At 48.2% G+C, this 16,020-nt stretch overlaps 1 protein-coding gene across 2 annotated transcripts in view; it reads right to left on the bottom strand.

Moving 5' to 3' along the window:
* Positions 1–16,020, bottom strand: part of ANKRD13B (ankyrin repeat domain 13B) — a 38,281-nt gene extending 22,261 nt beyond the window's left edge. The window contains exons 1-2 of one of the 2 annotated variants that reach the window (XM_053366901.1): positions 15,619–16,020; positions 4,788–4,923 (exon numbers count right to left, since the gene is read on the bottom strand). In XM_053366901.1, coding sequence (XP_053222876.1) covers positions 4,788–4,923; positions 15,619–15,777 — 295 coding nt within the window. In that variant the 5' untranslated portion in view covers positions 15,778–16,020. Of the gene's footprint in view, positions 1–4,787; positions 4,927–15,618 lie in introns of both variants that reach the window. The other variant, XM_053366900.1, reaches the window with a different exon arrangement.

The raw sequence follows: 16,020 nt of genomic DNA, 5'->3' as shown, positions 1-16,020 counted from the left end.
CCCTCTTCTATTTGAAGATGGCCACTCTATCTCCTTTCAGTTGCTTCTTTTCCCAGCTCCTTCAACCGTTCTTCATAAGGCTTACTTTCCAGACCCTTGATCATCTGGTTTGCCCTCCTTTGCCCACCTTGTCGATATCCTTCTTAAACCGAGGTGCCCAGAACTAGACACAGATGGGGTCTGACCAATATATATAAAGAATTGATCCCTGCAAGCTGAAGATAACACATCTGACAAGGCGCCTGACAGCTAATAAATCCGTTCGCCTTTGCTGGGGGGGGGGGGCGGCTCAGGTCCAGCATTCTGCTGGTTGAAAGACTGGCTACTTCTCGAGAACACAGACATTTTGGACTTAGAAGGTTTTAACAATGTTTTTGGGTGGCATGCATATTTGTGGTACGACAAGGTTAAAGCACATAAAGCATTTAAAAACCATATTGTCAGGAAAGCATTGTTTAATGTTTGGATAAGATATAAGGATTTACTGGAAAATAAAACCCCAAGGTGGTTGTCACCAATGGAAGCAAAAGCTCAGAAAAAGCTCAATATGGAGGCCAAGTGGCCGAAGTATTGGGAAATTTTGGAACAAGAGGGAGATAGACTGAAACTGCAGAGTTTTGAGAAATTAAAAAACAAAGTGCGAGATTGGCTTCATTATTACCAGATAATGGAGGCATATAATTTGGACAAGAAAATTGGCTTCCAGGTGGAAAAATCAAAATTAGAAACAGAGCTGTTAGAACCTAAAACTAATATTTTGTCAAAGATGTATAACTTGCTGTTGAAATGGAACACTCAGGATGAAACGGTGAAATCTGCTATGATTAAATGGGCACAAGATGTTGGACATAACATTATGTTTGCTGACTGGGAACAGTTATGGACCACAGGTATGAAGTTTACGGCACGTAATGCCTTAAGAGAGAATATTATGAAAATGATTTACAGGTGGTACATGACCCCAGTCAAGCTTGCAAAAATTTATCATTTGCCCGATAATAAATGTTGGAAATGCAAAGAAAATGAAGGTACATTCTTTCACCTTTGGTGGACGTGCCCAAGGATTAAGGCTTTCTGGGAAATGATATATCATGAAATGAAAAAGGTATTTAAATATACCTTCCTGAAGAAACCAGAGGCCTTTCTCCTGGGCATGGTCGGCCAATTGGTGTCAAAGAAGGATAGAACTTTCTTTATGTATGCTACAACAGCAGCAAGAATACTCATCGCAAAGTACTGGAAGACACAGGATCTACCCACTCTGGAAGAATGGCAGATGAAGATGATAGACTATATGGGACTGGCAGAAATGACCGGCAGAATCCGAGACCAGGGAGAAGAGTCAGCGGAAGAAGATTGGAAGAAATTTAAGGACTATCTACAGAAACACTGTAAAATTAATGAATGTTAGAATGATGTCGGATAGAAATTAAGTGGTTTCTGGCTGTAATGTTTTAAGAGAATATGGAAAAAAAGGTTTAGAAGCAGGTTAAAATTTATCGGTAAGGATTTGCTGAATTAACAATTTGAATTGGAATGCAAAAAAGGGAGGTACGAGGAGGTCTGGGAAACAAGTTAATGGAAAATAAGTAATGGAAATTTTGTGTGTTTTTAATTATTCTTATTTTTTGTATTTTTGTTATTTTTTCTTTTTTTGATTTTTTTCCCTTATTGTATTAATATTGAAAACTTTAATAAATATCTTATAAAAAAAAAAAAGGAAAAGAGCCACCCTGGAATCAGAGTGTCAGACTCAGACCCGGGTTCAAATCCCCCCACTCAGCCATGAAACTCACTGCCTGTGACCTTGGGGGCTCTTCATTGCCCCTCAGCCTGGCCTACCTCACAAGGTTGTTGTGAGGATCAAATGAGGAGGGAGAGACTGTTGCGCGTCACCTTGAACTCCATGGAGGCTATTGTGATGATTATGATATTAAAAAGAGTTAAGATAAGGTGCAGCAACGGAGAGAAGAGTAAAACACCAAGGAAAATGGGCTGGGAAATCAAAAAATAGACAAGAAATATCTTTTTAAAATGCATTGCAATTTTATGTGTCTTTTTTGGAAATTTAATAAAAATATTACTATTTTTTAAAAGAATTCCTTCAATGCCAAACCTAGACAGCATCTTAAAAAGCAGAGACATCACCTTGCCAACAAAGGTCCGTATAGTTAAAGCTATGGTTTTCCCAGTAGTGATGTATGGAAGTGAGAGCTGGACCATAAAGAAGGCTGATCGCCAAAGAATGGATGCTTTTGAGTTATGGTGCTGGAGGAGACTCTGGAGAGTCCCATGGACTGCAAGAAGAGCAAACCTCTCCATTCTGAAGGAAATCAGCCCTGAGTGCTCCCTGGAAGGACAGATCCTGAAGCTGAGGCTCCAAGACTTTGGCCACCTCATGAGAAGAGAAGACTCCCTGGAAAAGACCCTGATGTTGGGAAAGATGGAGGGCACAAGGAGAAGGGGACGGCAGAGGACGAGATGGTGGGACAGTGTTCTCGAAGCTACCAGCATGAGTTTGACCAAACTGCGGGAGGCAGTGGAAGACAGGAGTGCCCGGCGTGCTCTGGTCCAGGAGGTCACAAAGAGGCGGACATGACTAAATGGCTAAACAACAACACAAAAAAATTCCTTGAAGGAAACAGTAAATAAATAAAGTAGACCACAAAGCAAAAAATTGAAAAGTGAAACTGGTCAGAAATGAAACCAACAAACCCGTTATTTAAAACAGAGAAAATGAGAATTAAAAACAGGTTGCACATCAGCTGTGATGGAACTGGGCCGTCCAACAAGAGCAAAAGCTGGTTTGAAGAAATCTGGCTCTGCCTGCTTGTTTCAAGGCTTGTCGTTTCACAGAGTAGCGCAACTCCATCCAAGTGCGTTAATTTCATAATTGGCTCAGCATCCTGGAAGCCGAGCTGGAAGTGATTATAGGAGGAAAAATCTCTGGAAGGACATGCCCCATTTACGCCAAGGACACCTCGGCGGTTTCGATGTTTCATATGGCAAATTCTCTAAATAATTTTTCAAAGCAGTTAAGGAACACTCCCTCCCACATCAAGAAAACCACAGAATCGCGAGAGGTTGAAAGAAAACAAAGCCACGTAATAAATTTGTAAAAGCGACAAATCAAATATTTATTGCCGTAGGGCGGTAAAGAGATCAAAGCTTTCACCCGTCTAAAAGGCAAAGGCATTTTAATTAGGGCAGTAAATGAGCGCTGGTAGAGGAAGGCAGTGGCACCGTCCCAGGCAAATTTACTCGGAAGTAAGCCCTGCTGCGTTCTATGGGTCTTACTCCCAGCTAACTGTGTACGTCGAGGGGTGGGGAACTATTTTCTGCTCAAGGGCCACATTCGCTTCTGGACAGCTTTTTGGGGGCCACATGACCACAGTGGGCGGGGCCAGAGGATCCAAGAGTGGGCGGGGCAACACATGCAAATTTTACCTTTATATAGGAGCCTGGCTTCTACACCTGCACACTCCTCTCTGTCCTCTATCCAGGCGAGGCAAGAGGCATGGACAGAGTTCAGGGAGCCATTTTCAGGTGGGCAAAAGCACTCACGGAAGGTGTAAAGTAGAGCCAGTGAGAGGCGTGGTCTGGGGAGAGTCCCAAGGGCCAGACAGAGAGTCTGTGAGGGCCACGTTTACACACACACACACACACACACACACACACACACACACACCAAGCCCTCTGGTGCGTGGGATTTCAGTCTAAGTCTCTAGTCCAAAGCACACTTACCATGGAGCCAGCGTGGCCTAGTGGTTAGAATGTCGGACTAGGACCTGGGAGAGACCAGAGTTCAAATCCCGCACTCAGCCACGAAGCTCACTGCCTCTCAGCCTCTAACCTACTTCACAGGGATATTGTGGGGGAAGAACCACGTAAACCACCTTGAGTTTCTTAAGAGTTTCTTCAGCCGGTACAAAATTCAAAGGCCAGATTGCTCACGAAAACAAGATGGTTTGAGCACATAACGCCAATCCTGGACTGACTGCACAGGCTGCCGATTAGTTTCCAGGCCCAGTTCAAAGTGCTGGTGCTGACCTATAAAGCCTTACATGGCTCAGGACCTCAACACGTCCAGGACCACCTCTCCCCTTACAAACAGACTGGGCGCTTGGCATCTGAGGCCCTTCTCTATGTCCCCCATCCCGGAGAGGCTCAAAGGGTGGGAACATGAGACCTGGCCTTTTCTGTGGTGGCTCCCCAATTGTGGGATGCTCTCCCCAGAGAGGCTCGCCTGGCGCCATCATTACATATCTCTTGTCCCAGGCCTATGGCCATTAAATAATCTTATGGCCTGTAGGAGGGACTGCTAGGATGATTATTTTATTATTATGCTCTGTGTTATGTTTTTATTATTGTGCTGCGTAAATTATGTTCTTAACATTGTACATCGCCTTGGGATAATCGGATAAAGGGTGATATATTGAAATGATAATAAGGATGATGATGCAATAAATAGATAAATAGCAAGATATTGAGGAGGCTCTTTTGGACACTGTGGGGCGTACTTCTGAGTAAGCATATGCAGAACTGTGGTTTGTGCCGTGATCCAGCCAAACTGGAGCACTATATCAATGGGAAAGACTGAAGCACGAACATTTCAATCTAGAGGGTGGTACTTCCTTTTGGCCGGATCGGGCCCACCCCATTCCTGGCCCCTTCCCTGGCCTGCTGCTGCCAGCCAGTGCAAATCAGGCTGTCCCAAACAAACTGGCAGCCTGCCCCTGCTCCCACAACACTGATTTCAACTCCCAGGCGGAAGAGGTGAGACTCACCTGTCCAGCCGCTGCGGTTCTCCTTGCCCACGTCCGCCCCATGGCGCAGGAGGACTCGGGCGCACTCTAGGTGCCCCAGGGTGGTGGCTAGGTGCAAGGGGGTACGCCCTCGGGGGTCCAGCTGTTCGATATCCACCTGCTGGGAGAAAGGAAGGATGAGGCCAGCATCCTTGGGGCAGAGAGGACCCTTCGCTTTTTCTCGGTTCATCTCTGCCTCAGTGCCCCATGGAATCAACAGCTTGCAAAAATTAACACCTTTCTAGACAGACGCACTGAATATTACACAAGCATGTTGTCGGCTACTCCCGCACAATTTAGAGGAACTAGGCAAGAATGTCCACTTCCACGCTTGCTTTTCAATATCTGCATGGAAACCTTGGTTTGTGCTATGAGAAAACAGAGGGAGATCTACATAATTCAGTTGGATAGAAACTGCTTTTTTTTACAGATGATATTCTTCTGTTTATTCCTCATATTACTATTCCCACGTTGATGCAAATGACAGGTGCCTTTACTAAAATATCAGGATATTCTATTATGTAACTGGTCCAGGGTGGAAGGATAGCTAATTGATGCCAATCTGGTGAAAATTTGTTCACCCATCCATTTAAAGAGTATCAGTTCTGCATTTGTTCAGAATCCATTTAGTTATGTCTATACCAAAAGGTCATCACCTTGCTGACAAAGGTCCGTATAATTCAAGCTCTGGTTTCCCCAGCAGTGATGTATGGAAGTGAGAGCTGGACCATAAAGAAGGCTGATCGCCAAAGAATTGATGCTTTTGAATTCTGGTGCTGGAGGAGACTCTTGAGAGTCCCATGGACTGCAAGAAGATCAAACCTCTCCATTCTTAAGAAAATCAGCCCTAAGTGCTCACTGGAAGGACAGATCCTGAAGCTGAGGCTCCAAGACTTTGGCCACCTCATGAGAAGAGAAGACTCCCTGGAAAAGACCCTGATGTTGGGAAAGATGGAGGGCACAAGGAGAAGGGGACGACAGAGGACGAGATGGTGGGACAGTGTTCTCGAAGCGACCAGCATGAGTTTGACCAAACTGCGGGAGGCAGTGGAAGACAGAAGTGCCTGGCATGCTCTGGTCCAGGGGGTCACAAAGAGTCAGACACGACTAAACGACTAAACAACAATACCAAAAGATATAACTCTGTTAGTAAAATGCAATATAAATAAAATATATAGTGAGGTTTCTTCAGATATTGATAGATGAGAGTCATTAAACCATACCCTTTGGCAATTTTATTTGTATAGAAAATTTCTATGGGGTTCCTAAACTCAGATAATATATTTACAGAAAATGCAATTACAACTTAATTAAGGAGGGCTTGGTATTCCAATATAGAGCTATATCATCATGCTTACTTATTGCCAAGTATTAAATACTGGAAACCAACAACTGGTGTTAATTTTCTGATCTGGGCAACTTTGGAATGCACATATATAATAACACCTTTGATGGACAGTATTAGGATCAAAATTCGTTAGAACTCATGAATCTCTGGAAACAATTATGCCAGTTAGAAAGTTGTAGAATGCAATGTCTAGTAAAAATAGATTGGACACCTTTTCCCATGCTAAAATTGACTTTGTGGGGAAACCCAACTTTAAAATTAAACTTTAAAAACTGGGGGAAAGATGGTGATATGGAAACATTGGATGGAAGTGGGCATATTGACTTTGGATCAACTGATAGATGATGAAATTTTAACATACACTGTCTTAAGAGATAAATCATCCAACAGCTTATGTACATTTACTAACAAGCTTGTTTGGACCAGCAGAACTTACGTCTGAGACACCTGAGATAACGGAAATATGTCTTCTTAAATGCCTGCATAAGCCTAGCGAAATACAAGCTTTCAGAATCTCTAGTGGCTGAGGGTTCCACAGGACTAGGCCAAAGACACTAAAGGCTCGGTTTCTTGATGCTGTCAAAAGAACTTGCCAACTTGCGGAATGACTTACAATGTTCCTGCGCGTGATCTCAGTGATATCACTGAGGTTCACAAGGTACCTTGAACCTAAGTTGCTCAGGGATTTGTAAATTAATACAAAGAACTTGAGCCTGGCTTGGTAGTAGACGGACAACAGCCAATGGTGTGAGGCTCCTGAGAGCCAAGCTGCCTCTCTCAGGGTTCAAATCCTGCCAGGGCAGGTGTCGGATACGGTTCCCTCGAGGGGAGATCTGCAAAGAGGCGGCGACAATCTCTCCTCCGGGACTTGTGTGTGTTAATTGCAAATAATGGAAGCTTGCTAGCATTCCAGGCTGCAGCATAAAGGAAAACAGTTTGCCAAGTTTCGGGGGCGGGCTTTCCAAGAGACAGTTGCCAAGGGCCAGACCCCTGCCATCCATCCCAGCCCGTTTGTTCTGTGTCGTGACACAGTTTTGACGGCTGCCTTCTTGCCTGCATCGGATCTGCGCTCTTTTGAGAGCTGCCCCCGGGAAGGATGCTGGGTGATGGAAGGCAGAGGATAAATTTTGCAGAAAACAAATGATTCTTTTCTCCACCTCCCCACCCCCTGCTGTGCCACAGAGGGGGGCCGGAAGAGCTGTGCTTTATTTGCATTTTTCCAGGACCAGGAGGCAACCATACAAATCCGAGGACTGAGGATTGTGTGATGTTTGCATCAGCTGAGTCACTCGGCCACCGTGTGCCTGTTTACTCAGAAGTCAGCCTCACTCTGCTCAAAGGGGCTGACTCCCCAACAATATTATTATTGTTGTTGTTGTTGTTTAGTCGTTTAGTCGTGTCCTCCGGAAAGAATTAAGTTCTTAACTCAAAGTACCACTGTATATAGGACACGGGTGGTGCTGTGGTCTAAACCACAGAGCCTAGGGCTTGCCGGTCAGAAGGTCGGCGGTTTGAATCCCCGCAACAGGGTGAGCTCCCGTTGCCCGGTCCCTGCTCCTGCCAACCTAGCAGTTCAAAAGCACGTCAAAGTGCAAGTAAATAAATAGGTACCGCTCCGGCGGGAAGGTAAACGGCGTTTCCGTGCGCTGCTCTAGTTTCGCCAGAAGCGGCTTAGTCCTGCTGGCCACATGACCCGGAAGCTGTACGCCGACTCCCTCGGCCAATAAAGCGAGATGAGTGCTGCAACCCCAGAGTCGGCCACGACTGGACCTAATGGTCAGGGGTCCCTTTACCTTTACCTGTACAGTATCCTTTGGGAGGCGAGGCGATCAGAATATGTACACTAGGGTTGCCATATTTCAAACAGTGAAAATTGGGACAGAAAAGTTGTTGAGCTATTTATTTATTTTGCAAAAACGAAAAAACAAAAACAACCTGTTTTGGAGATATTTTTTAAGGGGGAAACGGCCAAAAAAAGGCAACGCTGACAAGGGCTTCCATACGTCCAGATTTTCCTGGACGTTTTCCCGATTTTTGCCCAGACACTGCTGCAGACTGTAGTATTCCAAATATGTCCAGGAACATCTGGACGTATGGCAGCCCTACTTGTACACAATAGCCCGATACAGCGGGGGGGGGTGTCTTTCCTGGCTCGAAAGCAGAGCTCAGCCCTGACTCCCACACCCACTCCCCAGGCTGTGACTTCACAAGTCCTTGCCTTCCTTTGCCTCACCTGCAACACACCTCTTCCCTCCTCTCTGCCCCAGAAGCTGAAATAATCCCTCGTGCCATCTTCCACTCCCACCAGCCACTGCTGGAAGATCTGTTGTTTCCCTTTAATTACAAACCTTTTTCATTAAAGTAATTAAAAGAGCGTGGCACTAAGAGAGAGAGAATCTCCCTCTCGAGTTTCAATTAACTCTCCTCGCTCCTTAGACAAAACGAAATGGTGCGCCTTGATTGATTTGTCCTCGCGGAAAGAGTGTGGCGAGGGGTGGGCACTCTGTACATGCTCAGAAGCTTTCGCCTTCTGGCAGGGCTGCTTCCCAGAGTCCAGCGTTGGGTCCCACCAATGGGAAGAGCCCTCCTTCCTAGACCCTGAACATCACTTTGTCTCAAGTCTTAGGAGCAAGTCAAACCAGAACTCCCAAATATTCCTCCCAAGTTACTAGCCCCTTTGATCTGGAAAAGACTTTTCCCCTCCCACGCTAAGATATGTGGGATCTTAGATGGCTAACTTTAATGGGGGACATCATAGGGTGGGGTCAGTTTGTTTGGCATAACACAATTCTGGTTCCCCCAGGCACCTCTTCGGTGAATCCATTTCTAAGATAAGGAAATTAATCAACCTGATCTCAGCTCTATTTGCATTTATGCAAATTTGGAATCATCCGCTACAGGTAACAGACAGTGGCCTTAAAATAACGAACAGCAAAAAGGGGAGGGAGGAGGCAGGATGAATCAATAAGTGTTCTGAGAAGTTCTGCTTTTATAAACCAGGAAAGTGAACCTGGGGCTTAGGAACCATTTGCCAGGCAAATCAGAAATAATTCTGGTGTGAAAAGTAATTAGGAAAAAGAGGAAGAGGAGGAAGAGGATGTTCAGCAAACAGAGCATAGTTTCCACTAAGTCTCTGAGTCTGTGCAGAGTGCATTCCTCACCCAAGGCGTTAATTAATGTCAGTCCACTTCCATGTATCTCACATACAATAACATTGGGGGGGACCCAGTAAAATTGGCAGTTAGTTAATAGCAGAATTTTTTGGGGGGGGGTAATTTATTCAGGAAAGCACGCTTAAAAAGACTTCACAAGACGTGTCAACTGCTAGATTAAATGGGGGGGAGGGTGACATAAATTTATGGAGGAACAGCTCTCTATCCTTGGCTACAACGGCTAAGTAGAGCCCCCATACCCAGAGCAAGTCTACCTGAGTACCAGACACAGAAGAACAAACAACAGGGGAATGCTTCTGTTTCTCCTGGGCACACTAGTGAGTTTTCCAGAAGGTCCCCAGCTGGTCTCTGATGGAAGGAGACTGGATGAATGAACCACCCTTATAGAAAGGGGAAAACACAACCATTGTTAATAGCAGCCTCAAGGTGCATTTCAGATTCTTACTGGCCAGCACTGAATATTCAGAACCCCATCCTGGCCACCAAAGGGACGGCTTTCTTAGCAACTTGCGCCAACCCAAACTACAACTCCCACCAGCCTCAGTGTGCCCTGTGTTACTTTGAAATTTGGAGGATAACGCACAATGGGATGAAGGTTGTGGGGGGGAGAAGCCAAATTAAGACCATTGAGTGCCCCCCCCCCCGCCAGCACAGACAAGACACCTGACGCCTCTCGGAAGCCAAACAGGAACCCAAATGCCCCTGCGTGGCCTCACCCATCCTCTCCTGCCCTAGATCTATCCCTGAGAGTCAATATCATAAACCCCAAAGCTCAGAGCGTGATCTTGTTTGTTTGCCGGCAGATCCCCAGCCACGCCTCACCGCTGTTCATTGTTAAGGAAAAGGGGGAAATCCGGGTGTGGCAAACACATCTCACCCGGAATTGAGGCGGTCTGGCAAACAACTCCTGAGCTGTGCCCTTAGGGGTCTGAGATTCATGCACCAGGCCCTAGATTTCAGCAGTGATGGCTCATCCATCTGTCACAAATGGGGCAGTGCCCCACCATACCTTAGCAGGGTGATCAAGTCAGGAGTATCCCGGACTCTGAGATTTTGGGGCTCTCACCTGAGACTTAGGGACTGCCCCAGGTTGCTGTAACTTCTGTCACAGAGTATGCTGATGACAACGTAGTGTGTGCACACTCAGAGGAGGACCTCCAAACCACCCTAAATATCTTCACAGCTTACAGAATGCTTGGCCTATTGCTCAACAGCCAAAAAACCAAAGTGCTGCACCAACAAGTACAAAATAACCCCTCTGCAGTGCCACAAATCCAACTCAATAGCGTAACCTTGGAAAGTGCTGATCACTTCTCCTACCTGGGCAGTTATCTTTCCACAAGGGCCGACATTGATGCCGAAATCCAGCATCGCCTGAGCTCTGCAAATGCAGCTTTCTCCCAATTGAAACACACTGGGACATTCGCAGGGAAACCAAAATGCTTTTTTACAAAGCTATTTTACTATCAGCCTTACTGTATTCTTGTGAAACATGGACCACTTATAAACGCCATCTTCAACTCCTCAAAAGATTCCATCAACAGTGTCTCTGAAAATTTTTACACATCACTTGGGAAGACAGGAGAACAAATGTCAGTGTACTGGAAGAAGCAAAGATTACCAGTGTTAAAGCAATGATTCTTCAACATCAGCTTCATTGGACTGGTCATGTTGTGTGGATGCCCGATTATCGACTTCCAAAGCAACTACTCTATTCCAAACTTGAAAACGGAATGTGTAATGCTGGCGGTCAACAAAAGAGTTTCAAAGACTGTCTCAAGGCAAATCTAAAAAAAAAGTAGTATAAACACCGACAATTGGGAAACACTGGCCTACGAGCACTCCAGTTGGAGAACAGCCTTTGCCAAAGGTGTCATGGGCTTTGAAGACACTCGAACTCAGGGCGCAAGGAAGAAACAAGCTAAGAGGAAGGCACGCTTGGCAAACCCTCACCGTGATCAACTCCCGCCCGGAAACCCATGTCCCCACTGTGGAAGGATGTGTGGATCCAGAATTGGCCTCCACAGTCACTTATGGATTCCTTGTTAAAACCGTGTTTATGGAAGACAATCTTACTCGGCTACGAGTGATTGCCAAAGAAGGCGGCCCTGGAAACGGAGATTAAGTGGGACAGGGGTTGGGCAGACCTCACAAAATGTCTATTCTAGAATTTGCAGGCTGCCGCACTGAAGCTGGCAAGATGCATGCACAGTCTTCTTAATAAGTTGTTGTTGTTATCATATAAACGCTTGACCACATGGAGATTCAAGCCCACCACCACCAGGAGAGGGGGTCAAGCAAACCTGGAAACTTTAGGTCAGACCTGAAGGTCTGCCAACACTACCCACCGACCTCAGTCCGCTGCCAGTCAGCCTCCACCTAACAGCCTTTTTGCTGCCTACCAGTTGCCAGAGCTGTCAGTTTCCTCAATTTCAGTATCACACCTTGTAGAAGTCAGCAAGGAGGAGGATAGGGCCTGTATGGACAGCTTCCTGCCAGGTAGTGTGTCCAGTGGAGGCTAGTGGCCTAGGGAGAATGGGGCACTGCCCTACCAATCTCAGTCTGTCCTCAGCCAGCCCCACACCTAACAGCCTTTTTGCTGCCTGCCAGTCAGTCAATAGGGCAGTCAGCTTCTTCCTCAATTTCAGTGTTGTGCCTTGTAGAACTCAGCAAGGAGGAAGGTAGGGCTTGTACGGAAAGCTTCCTTCCAGGTGGTGTGTCCAGTGGAGGCTGGTTGTCTAAGGCAAAAAGGGCACAGCCCTCCCAATCTCACTCCTCCCTCAGCCAGCCCCACACCTAACTGCATTCTTGCTGCCTGCCAGTCTCTGGAGCTGCCAGCTTCCTCCTCAATCTCAGTGTTGTCCCTTGTAAAACTTAGCAGGGATGAAGACGATGGGGTCAAAACTAGAATGTGTTGCCACCACCTATCGTTAGCTCCGCCTCCGCCTACTGTTCAGATCCCCTGTCTTCTGCCCTACCAGTCCCAATGGGTGCCAGCCACTTCTGGGTGGGGCCTGTTCCTTTAAGGAGCAAGCAACACCCCTGGAAGCAGAGTCAAATGCCCCTTTCAATTCCATTCCTCTTCTTCCATGCTTTCCCACTTGGCCAGAGTTGCTGGATCCAGGAGCAAGAATGTGAAACTTCCAGAATTATAGTTGGAGGGGACCCCCAGAGTCATCTAGTCCAGCCCCTGCAATGCTGAAGAATCCCTGACAGCTGACCATCTAATTTCCTGGACCCCATCCTACAATGTTCCATAAGACTGCAAGCCTATATGTTAACGGGGGGGGTAATTTTCTCCCTCAGCACTTAGATGTATCGTTGATATTATCTGGTTAACTGGAAATGAACACAGCACACATATCCCTTAATACAAGGATGGCAAAGGTGAGGTTTCTTTGACACTAAGGGTCCAGCAGCCAGTTGTTGCAACTTCCCCCTGCCTGGTGCCCTCCAGATCTTTCAGACTACAACTCCCATCTGCCTTAGCGTCTCTCGGCTGTGCTGGCTGGGGCTGATGGCAGTTGTAGTACGAAACACCTTGAGAGCACCAGGCTGGGAAAAGCTGAGCTGTTTTCTGTTGCCAGCTAAGCAGATGCCTTTGCTGTCCTTCGTTGTGGACTTCCGGAAGCCCAGAGCTCTTCCCCAGTTCACTGCTTCCAAGCTTTTCTGCAGCAGAGTATGTTTGCAGGAGGGAGGAGGGGGACCACGACAGGGGCCTTCAAAGGCCTGGAGGACTGTCAGACACAAGATGGAACAGAACACCTCTGGAGGAAGAGGCCTCTCCCCTTCCCCTTGAAGCTGAGACCACCCATCCTTCCACCCTGGGTCTGACCCTGCACTTAGCAAAGCATTGGACCTCCAGGAAGCCTTGTCTCCGGTTCTCACAGGTATACTTCCTCTGATTGTGGAGGTTCCACCTTTGGATATTACACGTACCAGCAGATGGAAAGTTTCCTTTGCTTGGAACTTGATTGCTCTCTAATGGATAGTTCCGGAAGTCCGTTCAACTTTCAAAAATGTTCGTCCACCAAGGCGTGGCTTCCAATTGGCTGCAGGAGGTTCCTGCATGCAATTGGAAGCTGCAGAAGACATTCGGCTTCCAAACAACGTTCGCAAACCAGAATACTCACTTGAGGGTTTGGGGCATTTGGGAGCCAAAACATTCGACTCCCAAGGCGTTCAGGATCCAAGTTATGACTATACTTACTGATCACCAAACCGATCACCCTGCCTCTCTACCAAAAGCTTGAAGCAGGCTAAATTTTATAAAATATTGTTCAGCATCTTGTTTTCAGCATCATTTGGAAGCCAAGAGAGTCTTGTAAGCCTTGGGTGAAGGCTGTTGTTCTCCAGCACTGTGAGGACACAGCCTTAAACACAACTGTTCAGTTTGGAGCCAAGAGGTGCTGATAGCCTTACCCATCGCAAACTAGGATCCCTGTTTGGCTAACCCAGCAGAGCTGCTCATCTTCAGAGTACAGGGGAAGCAAAGCCGGTGTGGATCTGGTCTGTACCTGGGCTGGCAGGTGTGTTGCAAGAAAGGTGAGGGACAACGGTAAGAAAATGGAAAGATTTTGTGAGTTTCAACATCATCCCGGACCACTGGCCAGACTCGCTGGGGCTGGTGAGAGTGGCAGTCCAAGAAGCTGCCTTGTCGTGACTCAGACCAACAGTCCATCTAGTTCGGTATCACCTACACTGACTGGCAGCAGCTCTCCAGGGTTTTAAGTGGTCTCTCCCACCTGGAGATGCTGTCCAGGGCATTTCTGCATGCCAGGCATTTGCTGTACAGCTTTTGGAGGGCACTAGGCTGGGGAACAGTGTCCTAAAGAAGGAGTGGCTAACCTGTTAAGACTCTGGCTCCCATCAGCCCCATCCAGAACAACCAACGGTCAGGGATGATGGGAGCTGTAGTCCAAGACACACCTGGAGGGCCACAGGTTAGCCGAGGATGGAGGAGTTTGTGACGACCTCCATGACCGCAAATGAGAGGCAACCCCAGCAGAATTGGAGCTCATTGGGACATGATTAATTATGAAGTGGGACCCCAATAATGTAGAGCAAAAGAATAAATTGAGTAGCGCATAAAGTAACTATATGAACCCCAAACAAGTGTGGCTGGGGAAACCCAGCTAAATGGGAGAGGTTTAAATAGCAAAATTATCATCAACATCGAATAAAGATCATAAGCGGGAATGTTGTTTCTTCCACCCTCCAGCTTTTGCTGTGCTAGAGGAAGGAGCGAGTAGCAGGTGTGGTGGAAATGGGCATGGGATTCAGCTAAGCCCCAGCATGGTGCTAGATCTCAAGTTCTTTCTCATTTGGGGGGGCAGGAAGGAAAGTCAGGTCTCTCCATGCCTTTGGCCACCCTGAAGCCACATAGCCTCCAAAGAGGTGGGTCCTATTATGCTTCTGCAGCATCAAAAGGAAGGCTTCTCTGCACGTGCTCAGGTGCCCTCTTTTACTGTGCGCCATGCCCACGTCTCTCTCTCTCTCTTTTTTAGGCATGCCAAAGACAGCCCCATGGCTTTCCTCACCTTAGGGAGGATCCTGAAGGCTGTTTGCTGCCAGAGGGTTTCAGGGTGGCGGACGGATCTGCTTGTGCCAAGCCACAGTCGCCAGTGCCAAACCCTGGAAAGAGAGCTCCTGATGCCAAGATTGGGGGAGAAGGCGGCGGGAGAAGGGCCCTCCATTCGGTAGAAACCCCACAACACTCAAGTCCCTCTATCTCCTTGCCTTTTGATGCCCAAACCCCTAATATCCCAACAGTGCTGCAGGAACCACAATATTTGTGTGTTTGTAGGAGGGGGGGCTACATCAAGAGCACCCAAACATGGGTGGCACCAGAGGGCGGGCAAGGAGCCCCCCTGTAAGACAATGAACTTGTCCCCAACTCACCCCCAATTAAAATACACTGTTATTTTTCTTTTGGGGATCTTAAAACTCCCCCACCTACTTTGCCCATTCTGTGCCCAACAGAATTTCCCCCCTGGGGCTACCACAGCTCCCCAATCCTCCCCGCAGCCTCTCCTCCCTCCCACCCCCCAAATCAGGGCTCCTTCTCCTCCCTGCCCCTCATCCATCCCCCCCTCTCTCTCTCTTGCAGAAACCGGGGGAAGCCCTTTTCCCGCGAAGGATGGCGAGCGCGCTTCCTCGGAGCCGCGCCGGGCGCCTCCTATTGCATCAGCCCCTCTCTCCATTGTTAGGGTGGGAGCCCAGGCAGCCTGCCCTCCCCTCGCCCGTCCGCCCCCCACCAAGCCCAGCCCCGCCAGCTCCCAGGGACACCCACCTGCTCGGAGCTGAGCTCGGCCTCCAGCTCGCGGGGCTGGTTGTGCCACACCAGGGAGTGGAGCGGGTACCCGGCCTCGGCGCCCTTCCTGGCACCGGGGGAGGCGGCCAGCATCCTTTTGGCACCGGGGCGAGGCCGTCGGGGGGGCTGCAGCCGCATGTGCGCCGCCGGGCCAGGCAGGAAGGAGGGAGGGAGCGAGCGGGCGAGGGCGGGGGAATCGACGCTGCGGGCCGAGCCGCGGCAGCAGCAGCAGAGGGGAGGGCGAGGGGGAGGGAGGAGGAAACGCAGGAGGAGGCGCGAGGGTGGCGCGCGGCGGGATGGAGAGGATGGGGATACCCCCCCCCCCGCAAACCACCGCTGCCCCCGCAGCTGCAAAGGAGAGGGGAAGCTCCTGCCTCGCCC

The sequence above is a fragment of the Podarcis raffonei genome, chromosome 15, assembly GCF_027172205.1.
Source record: "Podarcis raffonei isolate rPodRaf1 chromosome 15, rPodRaf1.pri, whole genome shotgun sequence".
Classification (NCBI taxonomy): domain Eukaryota; kingdom Metazoa; phylum Chordata; class Lepidosauria; order Squamata; family Lacertidae; genus Podarcis; species Podarcis raffonei.
The sequence above is the reverse complement of the archived record's forward strand: the minus strand, read 5'-3'. Positions and strand labels throughout refer to the sequence as shown.